The sequence below is a fragment of the Merops nubicus genome, unplaced genomic scaffold (assembly GCF_000691845.1).
Source record: "Merops nubicus isolate BGI_N331 unplaced genomic scaffold, ASM69184v1 scaffold13696, whole genome shotgun sequence".
Lineage (NCBI taxonomy): Eukaryota > Metazoa > Chordata > Aves > Coraciiformes > Meropidae > Merops > Merops nubicus.
This window is the reverse complement of record NW_008615706.1, coordinates 9,231-33,534: the sequence shown is the minus strand read 5'-3', so window position 1 is coordinate 33,534 and position 24,304 is coordinate 9,231. Positions and strand designations below refer to the sequence as shown.

The 24,304-nt window shown below is 38.5% G+C and overlaps 1 protein-coding gene across 3 annotated transcripts in view; it reads right to left on the bottom strand.

Moving 5' to 3' along the window:
• Window positions 1–20,291, bottom strand: part of MON2 (MON2 homolog (S. cerevisiae)) — a 60,031-nt gene extending 39,740 nt beyond the window's left edge. For all 3 annotated transcript variants that reach the window (XM_008942612.1, XM_008942613.1, XM_008942614.1), the window contains exons 1-10: window positions 20,231–20,291; window positions 15,728–15,855; window positions 14,731–14,862; window positions 7,016–7,145; window positions 6,365–6,462; window positions 5,568–5,693; window positions 4,686–4,880; window positions 3,816–3,940; window positions 3,299–3,438; window positions 679–832 (exon numbers count right to left, since the gene is read on the bottom strand). In XM_008942612.1, coding sequence (XP_008940860.1) covers window positions 679–832; window positions 3,299–3,438; window positions 3,816–3,940; window positions 4,686–4,880; window positions 5,568–5,693; window positions 6,365–6,462; window positions 7,016–7,145; window positions 14,731–14,862; window positions 15,728–15,814 — 1,187 coding nt within the window. In that variant the 5' untranslated portion in view covers window positions 15,815–15,855; window positions 20,231–20,291. The remainder of the gene's footprint in view (window positions 1–678; window positions 833–3,298; window positions 3,439–3,815; window positions 3,941–4,685; window positions 4,881–5,567; window positions 5,694–6,364; window positions 6,463–7,015; window positions 7,146–14,730; window positions 14,863–15,727; window positions 15,856–20,230) is intronic.
• Window positions 20,292–24,304: the final 4,013 nt, after the last annotated feature.

The following is a 24,304-nucleotide window of genomic DNA, read 5'->3' as shown; positions in this document are numbered from 1 at the left end:
TCCCAGATCTACAGTTACAGTTAGTCTTCTCCTTACACACAGGGCCTACGTACAAAAATACAAGATAGGAGAAAAACTGCTGACAAGACATGCTAGTCACAATTCCATAACATTACACAGAACTAAAAACAAATGCACAAATTCACCGGAAGGAATCGTGGAGTCACTGGAGGGTTCCAAAATGTAAGACACAAGTATGTCCAGAGCAGCTCAGAAGACTATGATAGTCACTGCAATGTTCTTGAGCCAGTAAAGAACAGAAAGTAAGAAAAAAAGGAAAGGAAGAAAAGCAGGAAGCTGTAAGGAGTTGCTAAAAGTACTAACTAGCTTTAATCTTTTTTTTTGTTAAAAATTTGTGTTTCCTAAGAACAGTAGGGTAACGTAAAATGACACTCATGGCCACTGCTGGAACAAAGAGTCAAGTCAACACATAGTTGTTAGACTACTGAAATCTGAAGTTGAATTTACCCTTCTGCACCTCAAAGACAGATAAAGGAGTTTCTGCCTTAAAAAGTGTTGAGGTCCAGGCTATTTGCTGATTTAACTCACTATCAGCACAACAGAATTTCCTGAGTTGTACAAGTAATTTCCAATTTGGAACAGATTGACCCCCGGTGATCATGCTAGAATTAAAAAGTATTTGGCATATACATTTTCAAAAAGATAAGAGTTACTCACTAGGTAGCTTTAGCACTGCCTTGTACTGTTACATTCAGAATAGGTATCCAAGTGCCTCTGTACTCAAAGGCAGGTAATACAGTTGCACCTCCTCCCATTCCAAGCACTCCCGGGCTAGTTTGTGCTGAGCCAGTGTTCCCCAAAGCATTGCTTCCTGTTCAGAAAAACAAAGTGATGGTATTAATAATCTAATTTTAGTGAACTGCAAACATCCTTTTTCTATATTTGATTTTTGAGACACATGGATTAATCTGAGATAACCTGCTAGATAATAAAACCAACTACTAACACAAAAAAAAATTATTTTTGAGCTCCCTCTGCTGTCTAAACTATGATCTTATGTGCAAAGTAATTGGTTTAAAAGGCACAGTTGATTGACACCAACTGCCTTATTTTCAGTCAGAGTTAAATGCTTCTGTGAAAGGTATAGGAGCATTCATAATATTCTGTCAGTTAACTAAACTTACATGGTCTCAATAAAACAATACATATTTTAGTGAAGGGTCAGACAGATATGTAAAAGTTAAGGATTAGTTGCAAATAGCTGCATCTAGAACTCAGTAGTAGGAAACAGAGGTTAATCGTTCCAAGAACAAAGACTGTCACAAACATTAAAGGTTTCAGAAGTGCAAAAGCCAAAAGAAGAAACTCAAACGGAACTGCAACATTTGACTCTGTTCCATGACAAGGCAAAAGAAAACAAACCACACCAGGGAAGAGCTGACAACATGCCAACCAACAGCTAGAAGTAGGACAAATTGTGGTTCCAATATAACAAGCCAAAAAAAGCAAATAAAAGCACAAGGAATTCTGTATATATAGACTTTCTACATATAAAATGGGATCTATACTTCCTAGGAGTAGGTACCACAAGTTTAGACAGTGTCTGTGTGGACAATGGGGACAGAAGGGCAGAGTCCCCCAGAAGGCGACTCACAGCTCCTAATACATCACTGTAACAACGGCCATTCTGTTGTGCTCACTCCTAGTATGTTGACAGACTGAGCTGCTAATTTAGGCAACATGAATACACACAAAAGCCTACATATACGTTTTAACAGAGGAAGGCTTAAGAGACTGAAACAGCAAAATCATTCTGCTAAGCAGCAATGGTTAACCAGACACTGCCACTAAAACAAGCAGTTACACTGGTGTTGTTTTCTGTGACTTGCTTAGCAGTCAGACACATGCAACTATTTTTATATCAATCAGGTAGACACAGCTTTCAATATCTCCTATGAAACCTTGTTGCAAAACCGAGGTTCAAAAGCCAGCCACAGGTGTGTAAGGCTGTTGTGGTAGGACTGTCATTATAAACAGAAGACTCAGTCTGAAAATAAGGTTGCATTAGATCTGCTCTTTAGGTGCTAGACATGGCCATAGGAGGACAAGAGGCAAAAAGAAAAATGCATGAGAAACAGACATGAGAAACAAGCAGACAGAAGCGAAAAGACAGAGAAAAACTGGTACAAACAAACAAAAAGGGCATGACCCTACTGCACTGGCTTTTCACATGGAGGCAAAATTAAAGTTTTCAGGAGAATGAGCACTTTAGAATGGCTTCTCATATGCAGATATTACATAAAGAAAAGTGCTTTTCTGATTTATCCTATGTGGATTAAACTAACTCAGAAATAATACTAAGAGAAGTATTCTATCAGCTTCCATACAGACAGCTATTGAACAGCAGCTATGGACACAAACTTCTTCATGTTATCAATTCTAACATCTACTTGGAATTGAGACTTCACGAGCGAACCCTGGAAAGTGTGAGTCTACAACCAGACACTTTAATGATTAACTAAGAATAGATACAATATATAATAATTATACTTTAGCTTATGTTTATTATGTCTTTTAAGAAGGCATGTCAAAAGACACCCTTAGAAATTATTTTTATGTTGTTTGTTGCTGAGGCCTCTGTCTCCAGAAGCATGGGAAGAAGCAGAGACTCCTAACTCAGATGTAAACACCTGCAAAGGTATTAAGAAGAGAATAATTTCTTACAGAAATAAAAATATACCTAGTGAAATGACAAAACCCTGGCTGCAAGAAAAGACAATCAAGATTAGTTTCAGTAAGTGACTGCTTTCAGCTTATAGAAAAAGCAAAGTTCATCTGTAAAAAAACAGGTCTTTCTACTTCTTGGCTTCTTCAGTCCAGTTTTGTCCCTGAACATCCAGAAGAATTTACCTATTGCCTCCCAGAAGGAAGTAAACACACACTGTCTTATTACTTCAACTGCACACTGCCATAAATTACATCCCTTCACAATGAGACAGAAATCAAACTTGTTATAGTCAGAAATTAGAAATAATTTCCTCAGAATTTCCCTCAGAAATGCTGTGAGTCAAGGAGAGTGGCTGCTGTAGAAGCAGAAACAACTGCAGGAGTACTGCTCTGCTGACTGGGGGTTACATCCTCCCCACAATACAGGTGGATAAAATCACCCGTTGCACCAAACCTAGAAACACTGGTTTGTCTCAAGCTAGCTCTTCACCTCAGTGAACACGGAAACACAGAACTCTACCAAGCCAAAAGTATATACTGAGCCAAATCAGAATTTATTATTACAACAAATCGATGGAAAATTAAAATGATAGTAAGGACAAGGCTTTACCAGTTTGGTTTGGTGTTGCTGATGTGTTCCCTGTGCTCGGTACAAGAAATAGCGACTGGATGAAGGACCCCAGTGCATTCACAATATCACGGAAAACTTTAGTGGAATGTTGCTTCATATCATATGACTGACAAAAGGACCTGGAAAGTATTTTATAAAATATAGTAAGTATTTGACAAGTTATGGACTAAAAGCATATTTTACTAGTAACTCCCATAATCCAAACTGTAGACTAAAAGCATATTTGAATCACAAATAGTTAGATAAATAATATTTAGCTTTAGGTAAACGGTCCTTTGACACTAATAAGACAAAGAAGGTTTTGGAATACTCAACTGTAATTCAGCCCTTCTCTGGAAAATAAGCGTTGCCTAATGCTTTTTAAAAAATTTTCCTGAAGAGCTCATTGCATTGAAGTTTCTACATATTTACAATGTTTTAGGAAGCATTTTCTATCAGAGAAAACTAAATAGATTTCTTAAATTTTACATAAAAGTGAAATTCAGTATTTTAATACCTTAACAGCTGAGGTTGTACACAAAGCCTGTGAATAGATTCCACTGCAACTGCTCTTAGCCACTGTGGTTTGTCTGCATCCAGAAACTTAACCAGCAATGACAGAAAGATTTCACATTCTGTTACCTAAAAGATACAGTTTATAGCCATTAAATTAAAAGAAAAAGCCCCCTACAAAATACTTTCTCATTAAACCTTCTGTTTCATCTTAGGAGTCCCATCCTAGCAAGTCTTGCATAGGATCTAAAAAACCCCTTCAGCAAGCATTTACTTAAAATTACATAAAAACCATACCTACTAGTATCTTTACCAAGCTAACGCCACATATGCAATTGTACTGAAGGAGTTAAATTCCTCATAGACATTGCATTAGAGTTCTTACATGTGCTACAGTAAACAAACGAAATGGGAAAAAACAAACAAACTTTTTTTAGCAAATATCTAAAACTTGGAAGGTAAGAACAGCTGAACATATAGGGTTTTACGCATATTGTGTCAACAGCTTTAGTAACACAAGTCAAAAGCCTCTTAGCAAGTATTGAGAAGGCACAGCAAACAATATTATTTAAACCAGGTAAACATTGTAAGAAGATGAAAAGATTCCCAAAAACCTTAACTGAAAGGCAATTAAGTACAGGAAAGACAAAAGCTAATCTACTCTCAGAATTTATACAAGCCTATCTTTAATAAAAGTCACATGTAGAATACAAACAGACACAAATACACTCAAGAGGAAAAGAATATCTAGACTTTTCTTCCCTCAGTATACATCAACAGTTCCCAAGAACTAATTAATACTTTTACTGATCACAGTACTGGCATATACATGGAAAAACAGAACTGCATAAAGAAAACTCAAACATATTCTTACCAACAAACTGTAAAACTGCTTTATCAAAACAGAAACTACTCTCAGCAAACGCATACAGATGGGGAAGTATGGTTTTTCTACGGGTGCTGGAGATGATGACGTGCTGGAACCTTGCCTGAATTTGATATTTGGGGAGAAGAGCTTTATAACAAGAGGGCATACCCTTTCTTTAAGAAGAAAACTGAATTCCTGATGCTGAAAAAGAACACAGAACAAATTACAAGCAGGTATTCTTTAATTGTTACTAGTAGCTCTGATTATGCATCTTATTTACATTTATTATCAAGCACTCTGAAGTCAAGTAAGCCTCTGTATAAATTACACACTCAGGAAATTAAAAAAAAGCACAGTAGACATCATTGTAAAGGTACCAAAAAAAATTATGAAATGACACGGCCAGGATCATACCACACACCCCTCTTCCGGTATTTTGCAAATTGAAATAGGTTGCTAATACATTATTTATCATGTATTTAATTTTTTAATTTAGCTACTGTCTGCTAAAATATGTTACTGTAGGATCATGGTGCATTTACATGCAGTTGATCCACAAAATTCATAGCCATGATTCATACTGCTTTTCATGTGGGGTGAGGTTCATGTTTTTGTAGAAGTAACAATGCCACACAGTTACAAGCTGTCATAAATCATGCAAGATAAGAAAATGCATTTTTGGAGGAGATATAAATGGCAAAACAAAAAGCAAAACACAGTATCACAAGAAGAAAACAGTACTTTTCTATCACAGAAACTCAGTAAGTAAAAGCTACAAGTCTTTCAAGAAGTAGTACTCAGGCTAAATTAAAGAGGAGTTAATGAAGTGTAGATTTTACTACCCATGTGAACAGACGTCTTCCTATTTTCCCTTAAAGAACTACTCACTTGTAAAAACACTTGTGGAAAGTCATTGAGGACTGACTCAAGAAGCTCAAGGCCAAAGGTCCGGGTCATTTCTGTCATACCCACAAGCCAGTAAGGAGCATCAGCATTAACTAACTGACAAAGATCCTTAAAAAGAAACACAGAAACATTTATATTCTCTGCACAGTCCTGTACTGGCATAAGTTTTCTGCATCTACAATAAAATCCACACTCTCTCCCTCTTTTGTAATGAGTAGTTTTCCAATTTCAACACATTTTTTCTTCAAATATTTCTTTTACATAAGTTACCAAGCAGAAAACTTTTAAAAAGAAATTTTAATAGCTTTGCTAGCATCCGTGGAGCAATTGTGTTCATTCCCGCCCTCAAAAATATCTCAAGACCATTGAATTTCCTAAGTCAAGAAATTTTTTATTGGTGTGATGAATAGAACTACTACTTTTCATTATACACTTGACTTTAAAATACAATATCAAGAACAAGAAGCAAGAGTGAATGATAGAAGTAGTGTTTGGCTCACACAAGAAAAGAATCCTGAATTTAATGCAGACCTGCACACTTAACTATTATTTAAGATTTACAGTAGAACATCTTCCTAGGCTACTTTGTCCTCATCTTCCAATCATGCCCCTGGGACACAGCATACCATTGCCAATTACAGTAAATGCACATAAGAAAGCCTGAGGCTCTGGTTAAGGACTTTGTCAATATGCCAAGGGCAAATTTTTGAAATCTCTTACAGAGATGTAGAAGCACCAAATCATAACTGAAAATGTATAAATATATGCTCCCCAACTACCTGAAAAAGCATATAAGCATCTTTAGCACATGGCTTCAGTGTACTGACAGATCTTCTGTTACTATTTCCTTGAACTGCAACTGGCTGGTCAACAGTATCTGTGTAAAAACAAAACCAGTTTTGTGAACAAAGGAACTGCTGAAAATAAAGTACACGTTAGAGTGTTCTTGCAAAAAGATTCTCAGAGAATGGCCAGTGAATTCTTCTGCACTTATGTCTACAGAAATAAACAACAGACTAAGTACCAAAGAGCATCAATATCAAGCACATCTTTCCAATAAATGCTCTCTTCAAAACTACTACTGCCATGTATTTTACACTCAATAATCTAAATTACCTTCACCTTAAATTACATCCTCACCTCAAATTCCTTCACAATACTAACCTGAAGTCCAATTCTCACAGCTTGAAAAAAAATCCAGGTTTTATATACTGCTGTACTGACTTGGACTGATACAATAGCTAAGGACTTCATCTCCCTTGAATACAAGCAAACGTATGTAAGACAGGAAAAACTAATGCCTGTGTTTTTTTTTTCTTTTAATAATGTTTACAGACTTTTCACTACTTCTTCATCTGGCAAGATAAACATTTGACATGCATTCAAAAAGAAAGGTTAATACAAGCAAGCAGAGTAAGAAGTATGCCCACCTTTATATCGTTCATCTTCAGCAACCACTCTCTCAAACACAACAGTAACCACCTGCCGCACCGTGGCTGCCGCAGTGTTATTGGTGATATTGTCTTTTGTGAAGTGCAATCGAAAACAAAGTACAATTGCCTGGGGGAGGAAAAAAAAAAAAGATTAAAACCACTTTACAATGTATTTTCATCTTTTAGCTAAGAGTTAAGAAAGCTGACTGAGAAATGCTTTCCACTACAGTTTGTCAAAAGGTTGCCTGAAAAAAAATTGGTTTAATCATATTAAATTTGAAGAACCAGAGTAAGTTAGCCAAAAACCTCTTTAGTAATCCTCCCCAAAGGTAATCTGGAAGTGGTATTAACTGAAGACATTATGATCTGCCAATAAAACTACACTCATCATACTGAGAGTACATAGTAATCAACCACATAAAACAACTCGTATGAATATTAATGCCAAAAGGACATGAGGATTATACTGTTAGTCACAGAAAGGTCACTTGGCTCCAAAGCTAAAAGGCCATTCACAACTGGGTTGCCTCAGCTGCCATTATTCCTCTCCAAGGTGCCTATTCTAATGTATGGTTGTGCTGGCAGTGCCCCAAATAGTTTCCCATTGCATTTTGTACTACCTCTAACACACAGTTCAATACTTACTTTATAATGAATTTTGAAAATTAACATCTGTACGTGTAGTGAAACCTGTATTTCTTGATCTCTTGTCCTTATTCAGTGTTCTTGCACCTGCATGGACCTCAACCACACCCAGCCATAGCGCTATATGCTCTGAGCCACACAAGATTCAGACGTTTCTTTCGCTTCTCCTTCTTTTAAATGATTTGTGGCCTCTTCTCAGATGGTATCCCCATGTTAGTATGAAATCTTACAACACAGTCGTGCACTCTGGACTTTCAAAAGATACTGCATGATTCTCTATGTCAGTCAGAGAGTCGTTTAGGTTGGAAAAGACCTTTAAGATCATCCGGACTAACCATTAACCCACCACTGCCAGGTCACCCCTAAACCACGTCCTTAAGCACTATGTTAATGTGCCTTTTAAATACCTCCAGGGATGGTGACTCCACCTCCTTTCTGGGCAGCCTGTTCCAATGCTTGACAACCCTTTCAGTGAAGAATTTTTTCCTAATATCCAACCTAAAACTCCCCTGATGACATTTCTTCTTGTCCTATCACTTGTTACTTGTGACAACAGTCTGACCCCCACCTTGCTACAACCACCTTTCAAGAAGATGTAGAGAGCGATAAGGTCTCCCCTCGGCTGGCTTTTCTACAGGCTAAACAACTCCAGTTCCCTCAGCTGCTCCTTGTAAGACTTGTTCCCTAGATCCTTCACCAACTTCATTGCCCTTCTTTGGACATGCTCCAGCACCTCAGTGTTCTTGTTGTTTTGAGGGGCCCAAAACTGAACATGGTATTTGGTGTGGCTTCACCAATGCCAAGTATAGGGGGACAATCACTTCCCTAGTCATGCTGGCTGTGCTATTTCTGAGCAAGGATGCTGTTAGCCTTCCTGGCCACCAGGGCACACTGCCAGCTCACATTCAGCTGGCTGTCGACCATCACCTCAAGGTCTTTTTCTGCTGGCCAGGTTTCCAACCACTCTTCCCCAAGCCTGGAGCACTGCATGGGGTTCTTGTGGCCCAAAAGGAGGACCTGGCACTTGGCCTTGTTGAACCTCATACAACTGGTCTCAGCTCATTGATCCAGCCTGTCCAGATCCTTCTGCTGAGCCTTCCTAGGTTCAGGCTTATCTATGCTCCCACCCAACTTGGTGTTACCTGCAAAACTCCTGAGGGCACACTGCATCCCCTCATCCAGATCACTGTAAAGATACTAATGAGAACAAGCCCCAGTAATGAGCCCTGGGGAACACTGCTTGTGACCAGCCTCCAACTGGATTTAGCTCCATTCACCACTACTCTCTGGGCCTGGCTATCCAGCTAGCTTTTTACCCAATGAAGAGCATGCCTGACTGAACCATGGGTAGTAGCCAGTTTCCCTAGGAGGATGCTGTGGGAAAGTGTTACAGGCTTTACTAAAGTCCAGGTAGACAGCAACCACAGCCTTTCCCTCGTCTGCTAAGTGGGTCATCTTGTCATGGAAGGAGATCAGGCTAGTCAAGCAGGGCCTGCCTCTCAAACTCATGCTGACTGGACCTGATCACCTGGTTGTCCCGTATGTGCCGCACGATGGCACTCTAGAAGCTCCATAACCTCCCCCAGCACTGAGGTCAGACTGACAGTCTGGCTGACTGACTGAGGTCAGGTCTGTGTTTCCCTTGATCCTCCTTCTGGCTCTTCCTGTAGATGGGTGTCATGTTTGCTAACTTCCAGTCAACTGGAACCTCTCCAGTTAGCCACAACTGCTGATAAATGATGAAAAGTGGCTTGGTGAGCACTTCTACCAGCTCCCTAAGTACCTTTGGATGGATCCCATCCAGCCCCATAGATCTCTGTGCGTCTAAGAGGTGTAGCAGGCCACTGACCATTTCTACCTGAATTATGAGGGCTTCTTTCTGCTTCCTGTCCCTGTCATCCAGCTCCAGGGGCTAGGCACTCAGTGGACAACTGGTCTTAATATTAATGACTGAGGCAAAGAAGTAATTCAGTACCTCAGCCTTTTCCTCATCCTTTGCCACTGTGTTTCCACATTAAATAAAGGATGGAGATTCTCCTTAGCCCTCCTTTTGTTGCTTATGTATTCATAGAAACATTTTTAATTGTGTTTTACGGTAGTAGCCAGATTAAGTTCTAGCTGGACTTTGGCCCTTCTAATTTTCTCCCTGTGTAACTTCATGACATCCTTGTAGTCCTCCTGAGTGGCGTGCCCCTTCTTCTAAAGGTCACAAACTCTTTTTTTTTTTTATTCCCCCCTGAGTTCCTGCCAAAAGTCTGTGGTCAGCTGGGTCACTCTTCTTACCTGCCAGCTCATCTTTCAGCACATGGGGATGGCCTGCTTCTGCACCTAAAAGATTTTCTTCTTGAAGAATGTCCAGTCTTCCTAGACTCCTCCTAAACCGGCTGAAGTCTGCCCTCTGGAAGCCCAAGGCAGCAGCTCTGCTAATCTCCCTCCTTACTTCTCTGAGAATTTAAAACTCTTATCACTTTGATATTGCTATGCCCAGAGGGGCAGATTGTCCAACCACTACATTATCCACAATTCCTTCACTGTTTGCAAACACCAAGTCATAGAATCACTATGGTTGGAAGGGACCTCTAGGATCACCAAGTCCAACCTTCCTCCCAACACTTCCCTAACCACTAGACCATGGCCTCAAGCGCTACATCTACTCATTTTTTGAACACCTCCAGGGATGATGACTCCACCACCTCCCTGAGCAGCCCGTACCAGTGCCTAACCACTTTCTCAGTGAAGAAATCCTTCCTAATATCTAATCAACACCTCTCCTGGCACAATTTGAGGCCACTTCCCCTCATCTTATCATCAGTAATTTGTGAGAAGAGACCAACCCCAGCCTCACTACAACCTCCTTTCAGGTAGTCGTAGAGAGTAATTAGATCACCTCTCAGTCTCTGAGTCTCCAGACCCCAGTTCCCTCAGCCAGTCCTCATAAGGCATGTTTTCCAGCCCTCTCACCAGCCTCGCTGCCCCTCTCTGTACCTGCTCCAGCACCTCCATGTCCTTATCATCCTGCGGTGCCCAAAACTGGACACAGTACTCAAGCTGCAGTCTGATGGGTGCCAAGTAGCTGTACCCACCGAGTCCAGTGGGGCACCTTCCCTAGTTGGCTCACTCACCAGCTGCGGCAGGAAATTTATCTTCCAAACGGTCCAGGAATCTCCCAGACTGTTTCCTATTGCATTTCCAGCAGACATCTGGAAAGGTCAAGGCTCTCACAAGAACAAGGGCTCATGATTGTGAGACTTCTCCCAGCTGCTTGTAGAATATTTCATCTTCCTCTTCATTCTGGTTGGGTGGTTTATAACAGACTCTCACCATGAGACATCTGCCTTGCTGGCCTTCCCCCTGTTTTTTACCCACAAACACTCAAACCTATCATCACCATCATTAAGCCCTAGCCAACCAGAACACTCCTAATATAGAGGGCTACCCCACTGCCTTTTCTTCCCCTGCTTATCCTTTCTAGAGCCATGCACTGCAGCACTCCAGTTGTATGAGTCAGCCCATCATGTTTCCATGATGGCAACTGTATCATAGTTTTCGTGCTACTCAATGACTTCCAGCTCCGCCTGCTTGTTGCCCATGCTGCATACATTGCAAAGATGCAATTCAGTTGGGATATTGATGCCACCACCTTTTTGGAGGGAGAAGTCCTAATTCGTACAGGACCATTCTCAGGCACATCCATCCTTTCTAACACATCAATAACTTTTCTATCTTTGCTGCTGAAAGAATCTCCATACCCTGCCTCCACTGAGGCAACAGACCAAAGGACCTCAACTAGCACACTGCCTCTCAAACACTGGCGTGCAGCCCCCAAGCTTCTCTCTAGTGAGCCTGGTTTTATCCCCTTCCCTCTTCAAATATGGTCTAAAGCTCCTTCAAGTAAGCCCTGCTAACTCCTATGCAAAGATCTTTTCTGCCTTTGAGACAACTGTACACCATCTGTTGCCAGCAGGCTTGGTGTTGTATAAACTGCTCCATAACCAAAAAATTAAAGTTCTTCCAGTGGCACCAGCCAGGCATTGATCTGCTGGCTCTTCCTGTTTCTTCCCTCATCAGGTCCTGCAACTGGAAGGATACAGGAAAGCACTACTTGTGCTCCTAATTCCTTAACCAGCAGTCTCTCTTGATTGCCTTCAGATTTCTTCTTGCAATTTCACTGCTGCTTACCTGAAAAAACAGTAATGGATAGTAATCTGAGGGCTGTACCAGGCAGGAAGCTTTCTCTTCACATCATTAAGCTGAGCCCCAGGGAGGCAGCAGGCTTCCCTAAGAAGCAGGTCCTGTCTGCATATTGGGCTTTCTGCTCCCTTCAGAACAGTCTCCTGTGGCGATACCTGTCTGGTTTTAGTTTATGAAAGCAGTTTTGATGTATGGCACAGGCCAACTTAACCTTGGTGACACCTCCAAGCTAGATGAACCATCGTCCTTTGCATTGTTCAGTTCCACTTGCAGAGCTTCATATCTGTTATACAAGGGTACCTGGGAAGGTGGTGCAGTCACAGAGGGGACACGCCTGCTGCACTGGGCAGGAACTTGTCATCATAGCCTCCAATCCCTTAAGTCACTGTGTTCAGCCAGGTGGAGAGAGGATCAGGAATCCTCTCTGTCACGTGTCCTGTCTGCCTGTTGGGCCTGTCCCAAGGAAAGTAGAGGGGGATTCCAGTAGTCTCTCTCTCTCACACACACACACGTTCTTTGGTACTCCTCAAACTTCTCACTTTCTCCTGGAGCTCTGTCACTAAGCAGAGGAGTTCCTCTACCCGGGCCCACCTCCCACAGTGTGCTCACTGCTGCCATCCCAAACTGGTGTAGAAGCGCAACACACCCTGTAGCCTGTTCACACCGGAGCTCTGTCTGGGCAGTCGCACCAGTCATGGTGGGTGCAGAGATCAGGGAGGCCATGGGCTTCTGCCAGATGGATACCATTGCTCCCTGGTTGAGCTGGCAGAGCTTCAGCACCCTTCCTGTGTGACTTTCCATGGAGCCTGCCATGCCACACCCTGCTCACGGTGCGCCCGGTCCCTAGCACTCCCTAAGGGCTTCTTTTATAGGTGGGGGGCCTTGGCCACCTCTGCTGCTGGCTACACCCAGGTCCCACCAGCCACTGTCATGGGAGCTAGGGGCTCCTGGTGTCTCTCTGTTTTCCCTGAGGTTCCCCCTGTTCAGGAAATAACCCTATGCACCACGCTGGAGCGCTCCACCATGGGCTGTGCCAGCACCAGAGCTGCTCGCCTCAGCTACTCAATCTAACAGCAGTGCCTGTATTAAGCGGCTTTTCAAGATGGTTTAGTAGTAATTTTCTGAATTTAAATCAGTCAAACTGAAACATGAACATGCAATGTATGGCTGGCTCAAACTGATTTTCTCTAACAACTTTTCAACATGGAAACAAAACACTTTCAGATATTTCTTGAAAGAATTTTAGGGGAAAACCTAGCAATTAGATTCTCCAGTAATTGTATTAGCTGAGCATGCTGCTGGATCAGAACACAAGACAAGAGAGACATATACTGGGAAAGACCTTCCCTACTTATTTGACACTGCTGTGCCCATGTACACTTGTGGCTGGTGTCCAAAAGGAGGAAGTTTCTAGACATTAGAGAGAAGAACAAATAAATGATGTTGAAAAAGGTGTTTGGAAGACACAGAAAAACGTTAAGTGAAAAAGGATGTAGATATCAAGAACCTGAGAATAAGAGGAGAGGAGAGAAAGGGAGCATATGGCAGCAAGGGAGGAAGAATAAATGAGAGGTGATGAGAAGGTGATATATGATTTGCAGAAGGGAAAGGTACAGGGGACTTAAACAGCAATTGCCTGCTAAAGCCTAGATACAAACTTCATAAAATGAAAACACTGCAGGTTGTTAAAGAGCACCTGCTACCCAGTTAATGACTGACAATCCCACTTTCTGAAAGTACTGCCATTTTCTTCAAAAATCATGCTTCTGCCCAAGAACATAGCACCTCATTTGGAAAAATGAGCATTATTTGGAACAAAAGAAAAAAGGAAGTGCTGAAGAGTCTTTGACGTAATTTGACTATTCAAGTAAAAAAAGAACCTTCTGACAAACCATTCAAAACTTAGCAAGTTTCTATTCCGGCATTTATAGGTTTTGTAAATTTTCCATTATCTTCCTGGTTTCAGTAGACCTTAGTAACTTTAGCTTTCTTTTCCTTTCATTTTCTTCCTTCCCCTAAGTGAATTGATAATGATTTTAATATTCACACATTTAACCAGCTAGGAAGTTATCTCATTAAAATCAGAAGCAAAAAACCTGAAAGCTTTACACCAGAACAGAACGCCTTCAAAAATATTCTTCAATTCTATTCTCTCAAAAGCAAAAAAAATTCGCTCTAATATTACACTGAAGGCAGAGCATAAGACAGCAATTTAGAATGATTTGTTTAAAAAAAAAAAAAAATTCTTAAGTAAAAAAGAAAAAAATATAAAATGTAATCTAGAAGAGGAACTTACTTTAAATAGAACTTCACAAATCACAGATGGGTAAACAATGTTGCTCCTTCAAAGAGAAGTATCTAGTAATTTAAGAATAAAGTGGATCGGAATCCTTACTTTTTGTCTTAGTTGTAACATAATATCCAAAATGGTACATGTTTAAAACTATGCAATAAAGTTATTTCAGTTCTGACTGAAAGAGTAATAACTGGACTGCTTCTGAAATAGGTTTAAGGCAGGGTGGCAAGTTGGTTTTTCTAATATTTGTTTTATTAGTGAGAGCTTACACTGTGCTATGTGCTTCGACTTCAAAAACATACATAGGATGAATTTAGCAGATGAGAAGAATATACCTTAGCCCAGCATTTTTATTTCAAGTTCCCATTAAGTCAGAAATGTGGAGGAATTAAAAAACAGATTGAAAAGGAAGCTAAAAGAAATCCTAGTTTCAGAGTCTAGATATCAAGACGATAGGGACACAACAGAATCAAGAAATCCCCCTTCTCTTCCATTATGTCCAATCGCTTCATATGCAAAATTTCTCTGTTTTTCCTCTTAGATATTTTAAGTACAATAGTTGGCACTAGCAACGTCTTACCTTCGACAGTGCTTCATCATGCACAACTGTGTTGGTTGTTAAAAGTACAAGAACTGTCTGGAGCAATTTAAGTTCTTCAAGACTATTTTCCATCAGTTGCCAAAGCATATTAATAATGTTTCCTGCTGCAGCCTACAAAGAAATAATTTTTTTCCAACAATTGAGATGTTTACATACTAGCATATCATGTGTACAGGTGTAAGGGCAGCACTGTCATAAACGCCTATCATAACCAAATTTACCTGTTCATCTATACCACAGGACTACATTGAGAACATAAAGCAAATTTCATTGTCACAAGCTTCCCAAAGCATTTTTAAAGAATTGACAGCACAAATCTCTTAAAGTATAATATGAATTAGAGTGCATACTTCATCTTCTACTTGGAAATATAGAAGAGACAGTCCAAAGATATTTTATCCTCAAAATTAATTCATACCAGAAAAAAACACAGTATAATTTTACATTATGCAAGCACAACTGAAGATATATTTTAACAGTGTTATTTTCACCGTCTTCTTAACACACTATATATGCAATACCATAATATATCATGACATTTACAATTGCAGGAAATGTGCATCCACTTTATCTTGTTTTTAAAAGTAAGATGTAAGAAAAACAAAATACTTAATGTTATTACATGGAGTATATTTTGCAGCAGCAACTTTCAGAATTCTATTTATCAAGGACCATTACATGTTCTGTTCCTGCAGTGTAAGAATGCAAACTAAATGAGCTGGTTTGAATTTTCATGAATTTCCTTCTAGAAGCTACTAATGTTTCTTCATCTCTTTTTTCTCCCTTTTTTTTTTTTTTTAAGGACGAAAGGTTTTCCTTTAAACTACTTTTATAAAAAAACAGATACAAGTAAAATATTTTGCAATTGCCATTATAATATAAACAGCCTCCTAAAAAAAAAAGCATTCATCTTCCATTTGAAGCTTGTATTTCTCACACTGAAATATTTATGTATTTATACAAAGACTGATCTTACCTCTGAAACAACTTCATGGGACATGAGCCTCTGTATGGCTGCTAGACACAGCTGAGTGATCTTTGGTTCCTTTGTTCCACAACCCATTAGAAAAGGCTGAACTACCTCTGAGCTGTTCTCTTTCAGTGCTTTCAAAGAAAGACATGGAAGGAGTCAACGTTCATTACTTTGAAGAATACAATGCAAAATTTAATAATCACACCTATTAACAAAATGCAATCTCCAGACATGTAAATCAGGGATTTACTCTTGCACCACAGGGAAAAGCCAAGTGAAGACAGACACTGGGCTGCCACAGCTCACTTCCACAACTACCCTGGCTGAGACTCAAATCCCAAGCACATTCTCCCTTACATGTTTAGGTGACTTTCTCTATCCAAGTCCAAAGCCTCCACTTAGAATCCATTTGGTTAGTAAGAAGCTGTAAGGTTCTGCCCACCTCAGGACGTTACCCAGCCTTGCAGCAGTGACCAGCCTCAAGCTGTAGCCACCTTCTGCTCTGCTTCACCTCAGCACTGAATCCAGAAGCAACAGTGTGGCACAGAGAGACAAAGCACATGGCACCAAGAGGAATAGCAAACAGCCACTGACAAAACAGGAGGAGAAACAGCCTGGACTGTTTGTACCCCGAGTACGTACAACTGGCTCTGAATCTTTAAACCGGTGTTTTAGTGAGAAAGGGAGGCTTCTTACAATGACACTTTGCCAGGAAAAAAACAGAAGTTTCATGAATTTGTCTGGTTTTGGTTTTATTTTTGTTTGTTTATTTTGTTTGGTTTGGTTGTGGTTTTGTTTTTTTCAGAAAAGTTTCACAGTGAATACAACTTTCCACACTGTCGTTTTAAAAAGTTTTTCTCCAAGGAGGTAACTCTAGAAATGTGAGATAAACTTCAAAATGTTAAAAAAGAAGAAATTACTTCTGAAAGATGAAAGGAAAGCATGATTCTGACCAATGAGTGCTTTTCTGTTTGCAGGTGTGGTTGTTGATTCATGCAAACTTAAGAGTTCAGCTGCTCATCGCCATTTCAGATACTAAAAATTCCCCATAGCTGAAAGTTCAGTGTGTTCTCTACACTGAATGTCATACACCATGTTTTAGTCTGTGTGTAATAAGAGAAATGTGTTAATGAAAAAGTTTCACACACATTTTTAGAGCATAGATCTTAACACAAAAAAAAGAAAAAAACACATATAAAAAATGCATTCATATAAGAATGCAAACATGACCTATTTCATTTTTTCTATTGAGCAATTTGAAGTTTGGCTCACAAGAGGGTTTATTATTAATTATCACTACAACTAATTTGGAAAAAAAAAAAGGCAGCATCAGGGTAAAAACTACAAAAATATATTTTAGTGATTTTTTCAACTGAAGCGCTAACTGCCATGACTAACAAGTTTCTATGAAAAGAATAGGCTAATGTAAATTATAGATGCCAATTTTCTGAGAGTAATCATTCTTACAGGGTGATATTAACACACATACAGCCTGTAGTTTCATCAGCCTCTTCAGAGCCAGTGCAGCTGGCAGGCTGACCTTGCATCAAATATCTAATCTAAACCATTTAGAACGTCAGCATAAATACGCAGGTTCACTGCCTGTTTAATAACCTGCTTCGATTTCAACAGGGTTTTTTAACTTAACTGTGAAGCAAATATACCTACTATTAAAATATACAGTATTAATGATACCCACCAATACCGTTCCCTTATGAAACACTCCATGATTTTCAAATGAAAATGAAACACTGGCTACTTCACCAAAAATGGAAGTTTACTGCCAAATAAGACATTTCATTTAGGCATCTAATTGTCAGGGTCTACATGTGAGCTAGATGTGTAAGCTGCCTTTATAGTCTATGAACACCTACAACACATGGCAAATAGAGCCAGGAGAGCTCCTTTTTAACATGGGCACAAATACTTCTTTAGTCATATAAATTTCTGAATTGCTACTAAACTCTAGCCATCAAGCAGAAAGCAAAGTTTTTTTTTTTTGAAAAATTAAATAATATATACCACAAAACATTTATCTTTAACTCATGATAAATTCCAAATGGCAAAAACATCATGAAAATTAATAAATAACAAGACAAATTTAAACCTTTTACAATATACTTCCTATAATCTATTCAAACAATCTCACAGCAGGGTCTGTACAAGGATTTTTACTTTGTGAAGCTCAAAAATTAATGTTTCACAGTTTTGGTTTGGCGCCAATCATTATGTTAGCTTCAGTCTTAAAATACACATGAATTTTCTTATATCCAGGTCTCTTTCGGTTTTGCTATCAAAATTATGTAAGATTATATTAAAAAAGAAACCTATCATAATGAACCACATTAAAAAAGAAGTTTTGGGAAAAGTAAAGCTTACTCCTTCATTCCATCAGCAAGATTACAAATGTAATTTTTTAAAAGAAATTCTAAAAAATTCAAACTTCTGAAAGTATGAATTGCACATCTCAGAGTCACGTGGAAATAATTTCTCACATTTATCCTCTGTGATACAAAGCTGAAGCTGACTTCTCTTTTGGAATTACTCAAATCCTCATAAATAAATTCTAAAACACCTAAAGACTGCTTTAGAAGACATTGAAACCGCGCTTTTCAACTTCTCCAAGGGACAGAAAGTACTGAGATCCATGACCTCAAAGTTCTGGCAAGTTAAACACATCGCACCAGACATACTAGATATTTTTAAGATTTTAATTAAGATTTTAAGATTGCATCTATTATCCTAAAAATTATAACCCTACGCAGTGTAATGCTTCAAGAAAACATCAGGTCAGATTATTCAAAACAATATGAAAGTTGTTCTTGGCTATTTTATTGAAACAACAGTTTACATGAAAATTTAAAGAAAAATCATATCCTGGTGAAAATATTCGGATTACTAGAATGTCTAGCATACGTTCCCAAATCTTCTAGCAGCCAGAAAGTATCTACTTCACTAGGTTTCAAAACTATAGTAGCCCTTTTGCAGCTTTATTTCTACTAAAGTATACATACTTTACATATATGGGTACACATTCCTCCAAGAACAATTTAAATAATAGACAGGAGACAACAGAGATCTTGACGCTAACTTATCTACAAGATTATGTTACAACTGACACCTCAAAAAATGAGTCCTTAAAGAATTGGGATGCTTTAATGATATTATGTTTAGATATTGAGCAGGTAAAATATATGTTCCCCTCTGTTCTGCAGTTCCTTACTGGGAAAGAAGCTATGATCCTAATAGCAAAGATAACCAGTCAAAATAACTTTTAACCTGCTGGTTTTCCAAACCTCATAGCAACAAATCTTTTTTTTTAATAAATGAAATAAATACTCACAACATTCTAGTTTAAACCTTCCAAACTATCAAAATGTGTTCCCTCAAAAAGGAAAGAAGTAAAGATTGCCTATCCATGCCCTAAATCAATGATCTTTCAAATCTCTTCACTTTGAAATGAAGATTAGAAACCAAAGAACGTTGCAAGATTACAAACTACTTTCTAAAATACAAAGTTCTTTACACAGTAATATGCTAAAGAACGTTGACAGCTACCCAAATGGCTAACTAGAGATTTTTCTTGTTCATTTGTGTACTTTGATATAGCTGACATTACCTGGCATAGTTTTCCCACTTATGTCAGCATTCATGACAGCAGTAAAAACAAAGAAAATAAACAAATAAAAAAAGAGGCATTAAAGTGAAATATTGAGGGGTAGGAGTGCTACTTTAAATCATTCTAGAAAGTGCCTCCTTACTGAAATCTGATTTACACACCTCAAAACCAGAAATAGTTTGACACTTATTTCATTTGGACCTTTCAAAGTAATTAAGCATTTTAAGGGTTTTGACTACAGCTGGGGTAGATACTCAATTATCAATACAGGGACATTCAAATCTGGCTAAAGGGTTTACCAGCAATTGGAAAGAAGCCATCAATTTACAGACTATTTAATAAAGCCGAAGAAAGTCAGAGATACTGTTTCAAGCACTTACAAAGTTGCAACTCGCAAGATATCTGCTGTCGCTCAATGCAATGATAGATCTTAAATTTAATGACCTTATCTCAGATTAAGATGGATTTATGCCTGCCAGGTACAAGTCTCCGAAGGCTACGCTGTCGTACGACACACACAAATGAGGATCAGCCTGCAGAACTCCACACAGAGCACTCAATAGCTGTGGTGAACATAGTGAATAAAACACTGAAAATTTGGAGTTTAAGTATTTCATGTTATTTTCTAAGTGGATGATTACTTTTGTAAAGTCACAACTGAAATGGAGATCTTCCTCAGCATCACTATAGCACTAACATGAAACAGAAGTAGTATCAAAAAATTCTCATGCTACTGGATTTTTTGCTAGGTGCCCAAAAATAAAGCATCACTGATACAACACACACTAAAAAGACATGTAAGATTATTACACATAGCCAAGACATCTTTTTTAACATTTTGATGTGTAACCCAAGTTTATTTTTCGTATTGCTTTGCAAATAATTACCTGCCAAAATATCTGTGTTCCGTGCAGCTATTGTTTTCACTTTTATTATTCCTGATTCAGCAGCCTGGAAGAGAAGAAAATAAGTAGTTTAGATGCCGTTTCATACATCAATATCAGGAAAGAAATGAGAACAAGAATACTGAAAATAAATAACAAAGTATAGTGTCAGGGCACACGTGTTTTTGGCAGTGTTTTCAGTAAGCAGAGCTAATGCAGAAGTAAAAACTTTTTAGCTTCTGGAATTCCTTTCCAGAATTCCACAGGAAGGAAGGGGTATATTTTGTGGTTCACAATTTTTAGAAATCACTTTTCAGTTATATTAATGCAAAGCAAAAACTAGTAAACAAAAAAAAAAACCACAAACTGTTAGATAGACTCTGTACAGTTTCAAACTGTGAAACAATTACCATGATACATATAATCAGTCATGTTCATCCAGCTGAAATACTGAAGAAGCTGGGAACACCAGTAATGATACCAACGCTTAACACTTAACTAATGAATCCAGCTAAGAAACTGGACATGGTACACAACAGCTGAAGAAAATCACTGTTCTTCCAGTCAGGTAGTAGTATTTTCCGTCTGAAAGTTAACACACTTTCACTCACAACAAGTACCAGAATTAAACCCATTTTCCCCGCGAATTTTGTAACTTCAACGCCCTGCACAAATTATCCTAGGGCAGTACTGTGAAGAAAGCTTCCTAACAATACTCTGATCTTCCTGACACACCATACAATCCACGCCATCAGCTCCTCCCCTTTCCCCCTAAGTCTGACCTAACAGACTAACAGCTGTGCTTTCCTGGGTCCCTTCCCCCCATGCACCCCGTCAGCAAGACTCAGGGTTGCAGACGTGGAGGTTGGGGGCAATCTGTGTGCACAGACTGGCTAGATGTCAACCAGGTGCTGCAGAATCAAGCAGCCCACCCAGGAGATCACAGTGCTGTGAGGGAACAGCAGTTCTCTCTTCAATTGCCCACAAACACTCCGCAGCATGAATCACGAAAGCCATGTTCGCTAATGAAATCAAGGCAGACTGAAAATGTAACATTGAGGCTTTGCATTTCAAGAGTTATGATTTCCAGCAAATTTTGCATACAAAACACAAAAATACACTGCAAGTGGCGCCTTTCTGGTTTGTTGTTGTGGTTTTTGTTTGTTTCGGGGTTTTTTTAATTCCATTAATGTTTTAAACCTCTAGAAACAAATCATGTTCAATCCACTGTGCACCAAAATAAACACAACCAGTTCTCCCAAGCGACAGGTTGCAAGCTGCTGGAAAATACTGTCCTGCAAATTTGAAAGTACATTTCCCCTTTTTTTCAGCCTTGTATTTCTGTGTACTTCCCACACTAAACATATCTACTTTTCTCCCAATATTACTATCTAAAGAAGCGTGCCCTCACTATATAATGAGATTAGAGAAGCAGACAAGCGGTGGCTGCAGAAATACGAAAGCAACAGTATATGAAGTTCTACCAAGTAGCAATATTTCCTTAACACCAAAACTCTACTCCAACAAGATCTTCCAGAAAGTCAGGTTAGGATGACTGTATAAATTCATAATAAAATATTTTAATTAAGAGTTGATATGCAAATTTCTCAAAATAGCTAAATTAGAAATGCAGAACTGAAATTATCTTTTTTTTTTTTTATTTCCCAAAACAACTTAGGAAAACAAAACACTGCCTTAAGACCATTGAAGAGACCTGTGAACTTCTGGAGAATTAGTTAAGCTTTGCTGAACATAGTGTTTCTACTTTAAAAATATACACAGACTAATATCCTGAACTAACATACAACAGGCTCAAATGAGAAAAAAGTGACATGCAAATATATCTTTTGCATAATTAAAATGGGGAATGCCCAATGCAGTTCTCATTTATTTTAATTATGTTAACTTAAGGTGTTGAAATGCCTTAAGTTTTAAGTCAATCCCTGTTCTTCTTCAATTGTAAATTGTCAGCTAATTAGGGAGAGCCTTGTCACAACAAATTGTTCCTATTAATTAGCATGAAGAATTTGTCACAGTCCAGCTTCAATTATCTTCACACTAAACCTCATCACATCTACTGACAACTGATTTCTTTTCTTGCCAGGAGTGACAAATTCCCTCTGAATCAAAGAAGTACGATGCCTGCCCACACGGGTGACATTGGCAAACCCCCTGCACCCTGCATGCAGAACGGAAACATTATCTCAAACACGGCTCCCTGTTAGTTGTTTCCATGCTAGTTTTCCATAAAATAGCATATATTTTTTAAAAAAAATAAGGTAAAACAAAACAGCTACTAGACTTTTTAGTGCCACTCTGAATATAACAGATAGCACTTCCTAAATCCCAAGGAGAAAAACAATGAGTATCTCCATTATGCTAGGGTTTCTATTTAGAATCCCAGTTCAAAAATGTTTACAGTTAAAAACTACTTACACTGTATATAACCTACAAAATACGCCGCTATATATATAAAAAAGACAACATTCCAACATCCACAAAAAAGTACCTCAGTTGATCACAAATAACAAGTAGAAAAAAATGAGACTATTAACAGTTATCCAGATATTTGTATTCATCAATATAAAAGTGTATTTGGATTGCATCAATTTAATCTGGCAAACTAAAAGACATACTGATAGATTTTAAGTTTACAAGTTTACACCAATTACTACAGCGCTCTCTAGGACACTGCCTCATTCAAAAAAGATCTTAAAAAAAAAAAAAAAAAACACTAATAAAGGGGATGGCCAGAATCATACTATTTTTGGGTATAAATATGATAATTTATGTTCACACAAATCTAAGGCACCATGTTTTCAAAGCAGTCACCACTTTTGAAAGTGACATTATAGATTTCCCTTAGCACTGCAGTTAGTAGCAGTCTCATGAGCAAGTCAGTTAATCTCTTTAATTATAAAAAGAAGCAAATACATGTAATTCCTGTAACATAACAAAGCTTGCGTACCTGAAACCTTTCAATTAGATCTCATACTCTGCTAATTTAATAACTGTGAAATGAAATGGCTCAAACACACAGTTGCCATTATTGAGTTTTGCTTTGTGTTTCTGCTGAAGCAAGTAGAGCACCAAGTTTGGAAATACTGATGAAGAACAGAAATTGACTCTCAGTGATATCACTTATTCAAGTCAGTCTCTTACAGTACTTTGATTTGGTTTCAATCAGTCAATAATCCCAGAGTAAAATTCAGTAGGACACTCCAATTTGTAAGAGCTTCCCAAGTATTTGCTGATTGCATGGAAATCACCCTTCACAGAAATCAAAGGCAAATGGAGAATTCTTGTACAAACAATCAAGATGCACATAGAAGCCTGTGCATAATATCTGCCTCCAAGCCTCAAAGTTCCTCTCCCCAGTTTGACAACAATACCCACAGCTCCCTAAGAACTTCACCCTAAAGCTACCTTATAGACAAGAGTCTGCACAAAAGAGACTAGGAAGTGACAAACAGATTTTCAAATGCAGCTTTAAGTTTCTTAGATCTAAAACTCTTCACCTCGTCACAGATTTCTCAGTCCTCGGTTGACAGAGGGAAGAAATTCAGCCTTCCTGTCATTACATACACTATCCATATCTTCCAAATTTTTAGAAATTTTAACTCTTGCGTAGGTCCAAAAGCCCCAACCAGTTAACAGAGATGGGCAATTTCTGCCTAGGCACTCAGCAAGCAAAGACTTAACCCATCTTCAAGCAATTTTTTAAAACAGGCTTTTAAAAAGGCTTTAAAAAAGATCAACTTGCTGATCTTCAAAGACACTGGTATCTCACAATTAGGACCAGAAGTCAGCATCTTTTTCTTTTTTTAAACAAAAATTATATAAAGATATTTAACATTAACAACCAGGCATGTGCTAATTTCTACTAAGGACTGATCTAATATTAAATATATTTTTGTGTGAACTTCTAAATGTCATGGTACTGTTATCAAAAAGGAATAAAATAAAGAATTTTTACTGTTAATACTCTGAATGGCCATTTGTGGTTTGAGTGTATGTTCAGAGCAAATTGTTGTCCCCAGAGCTACTGAAATTGCTATAAGGTTTGCAGTTCTTAGT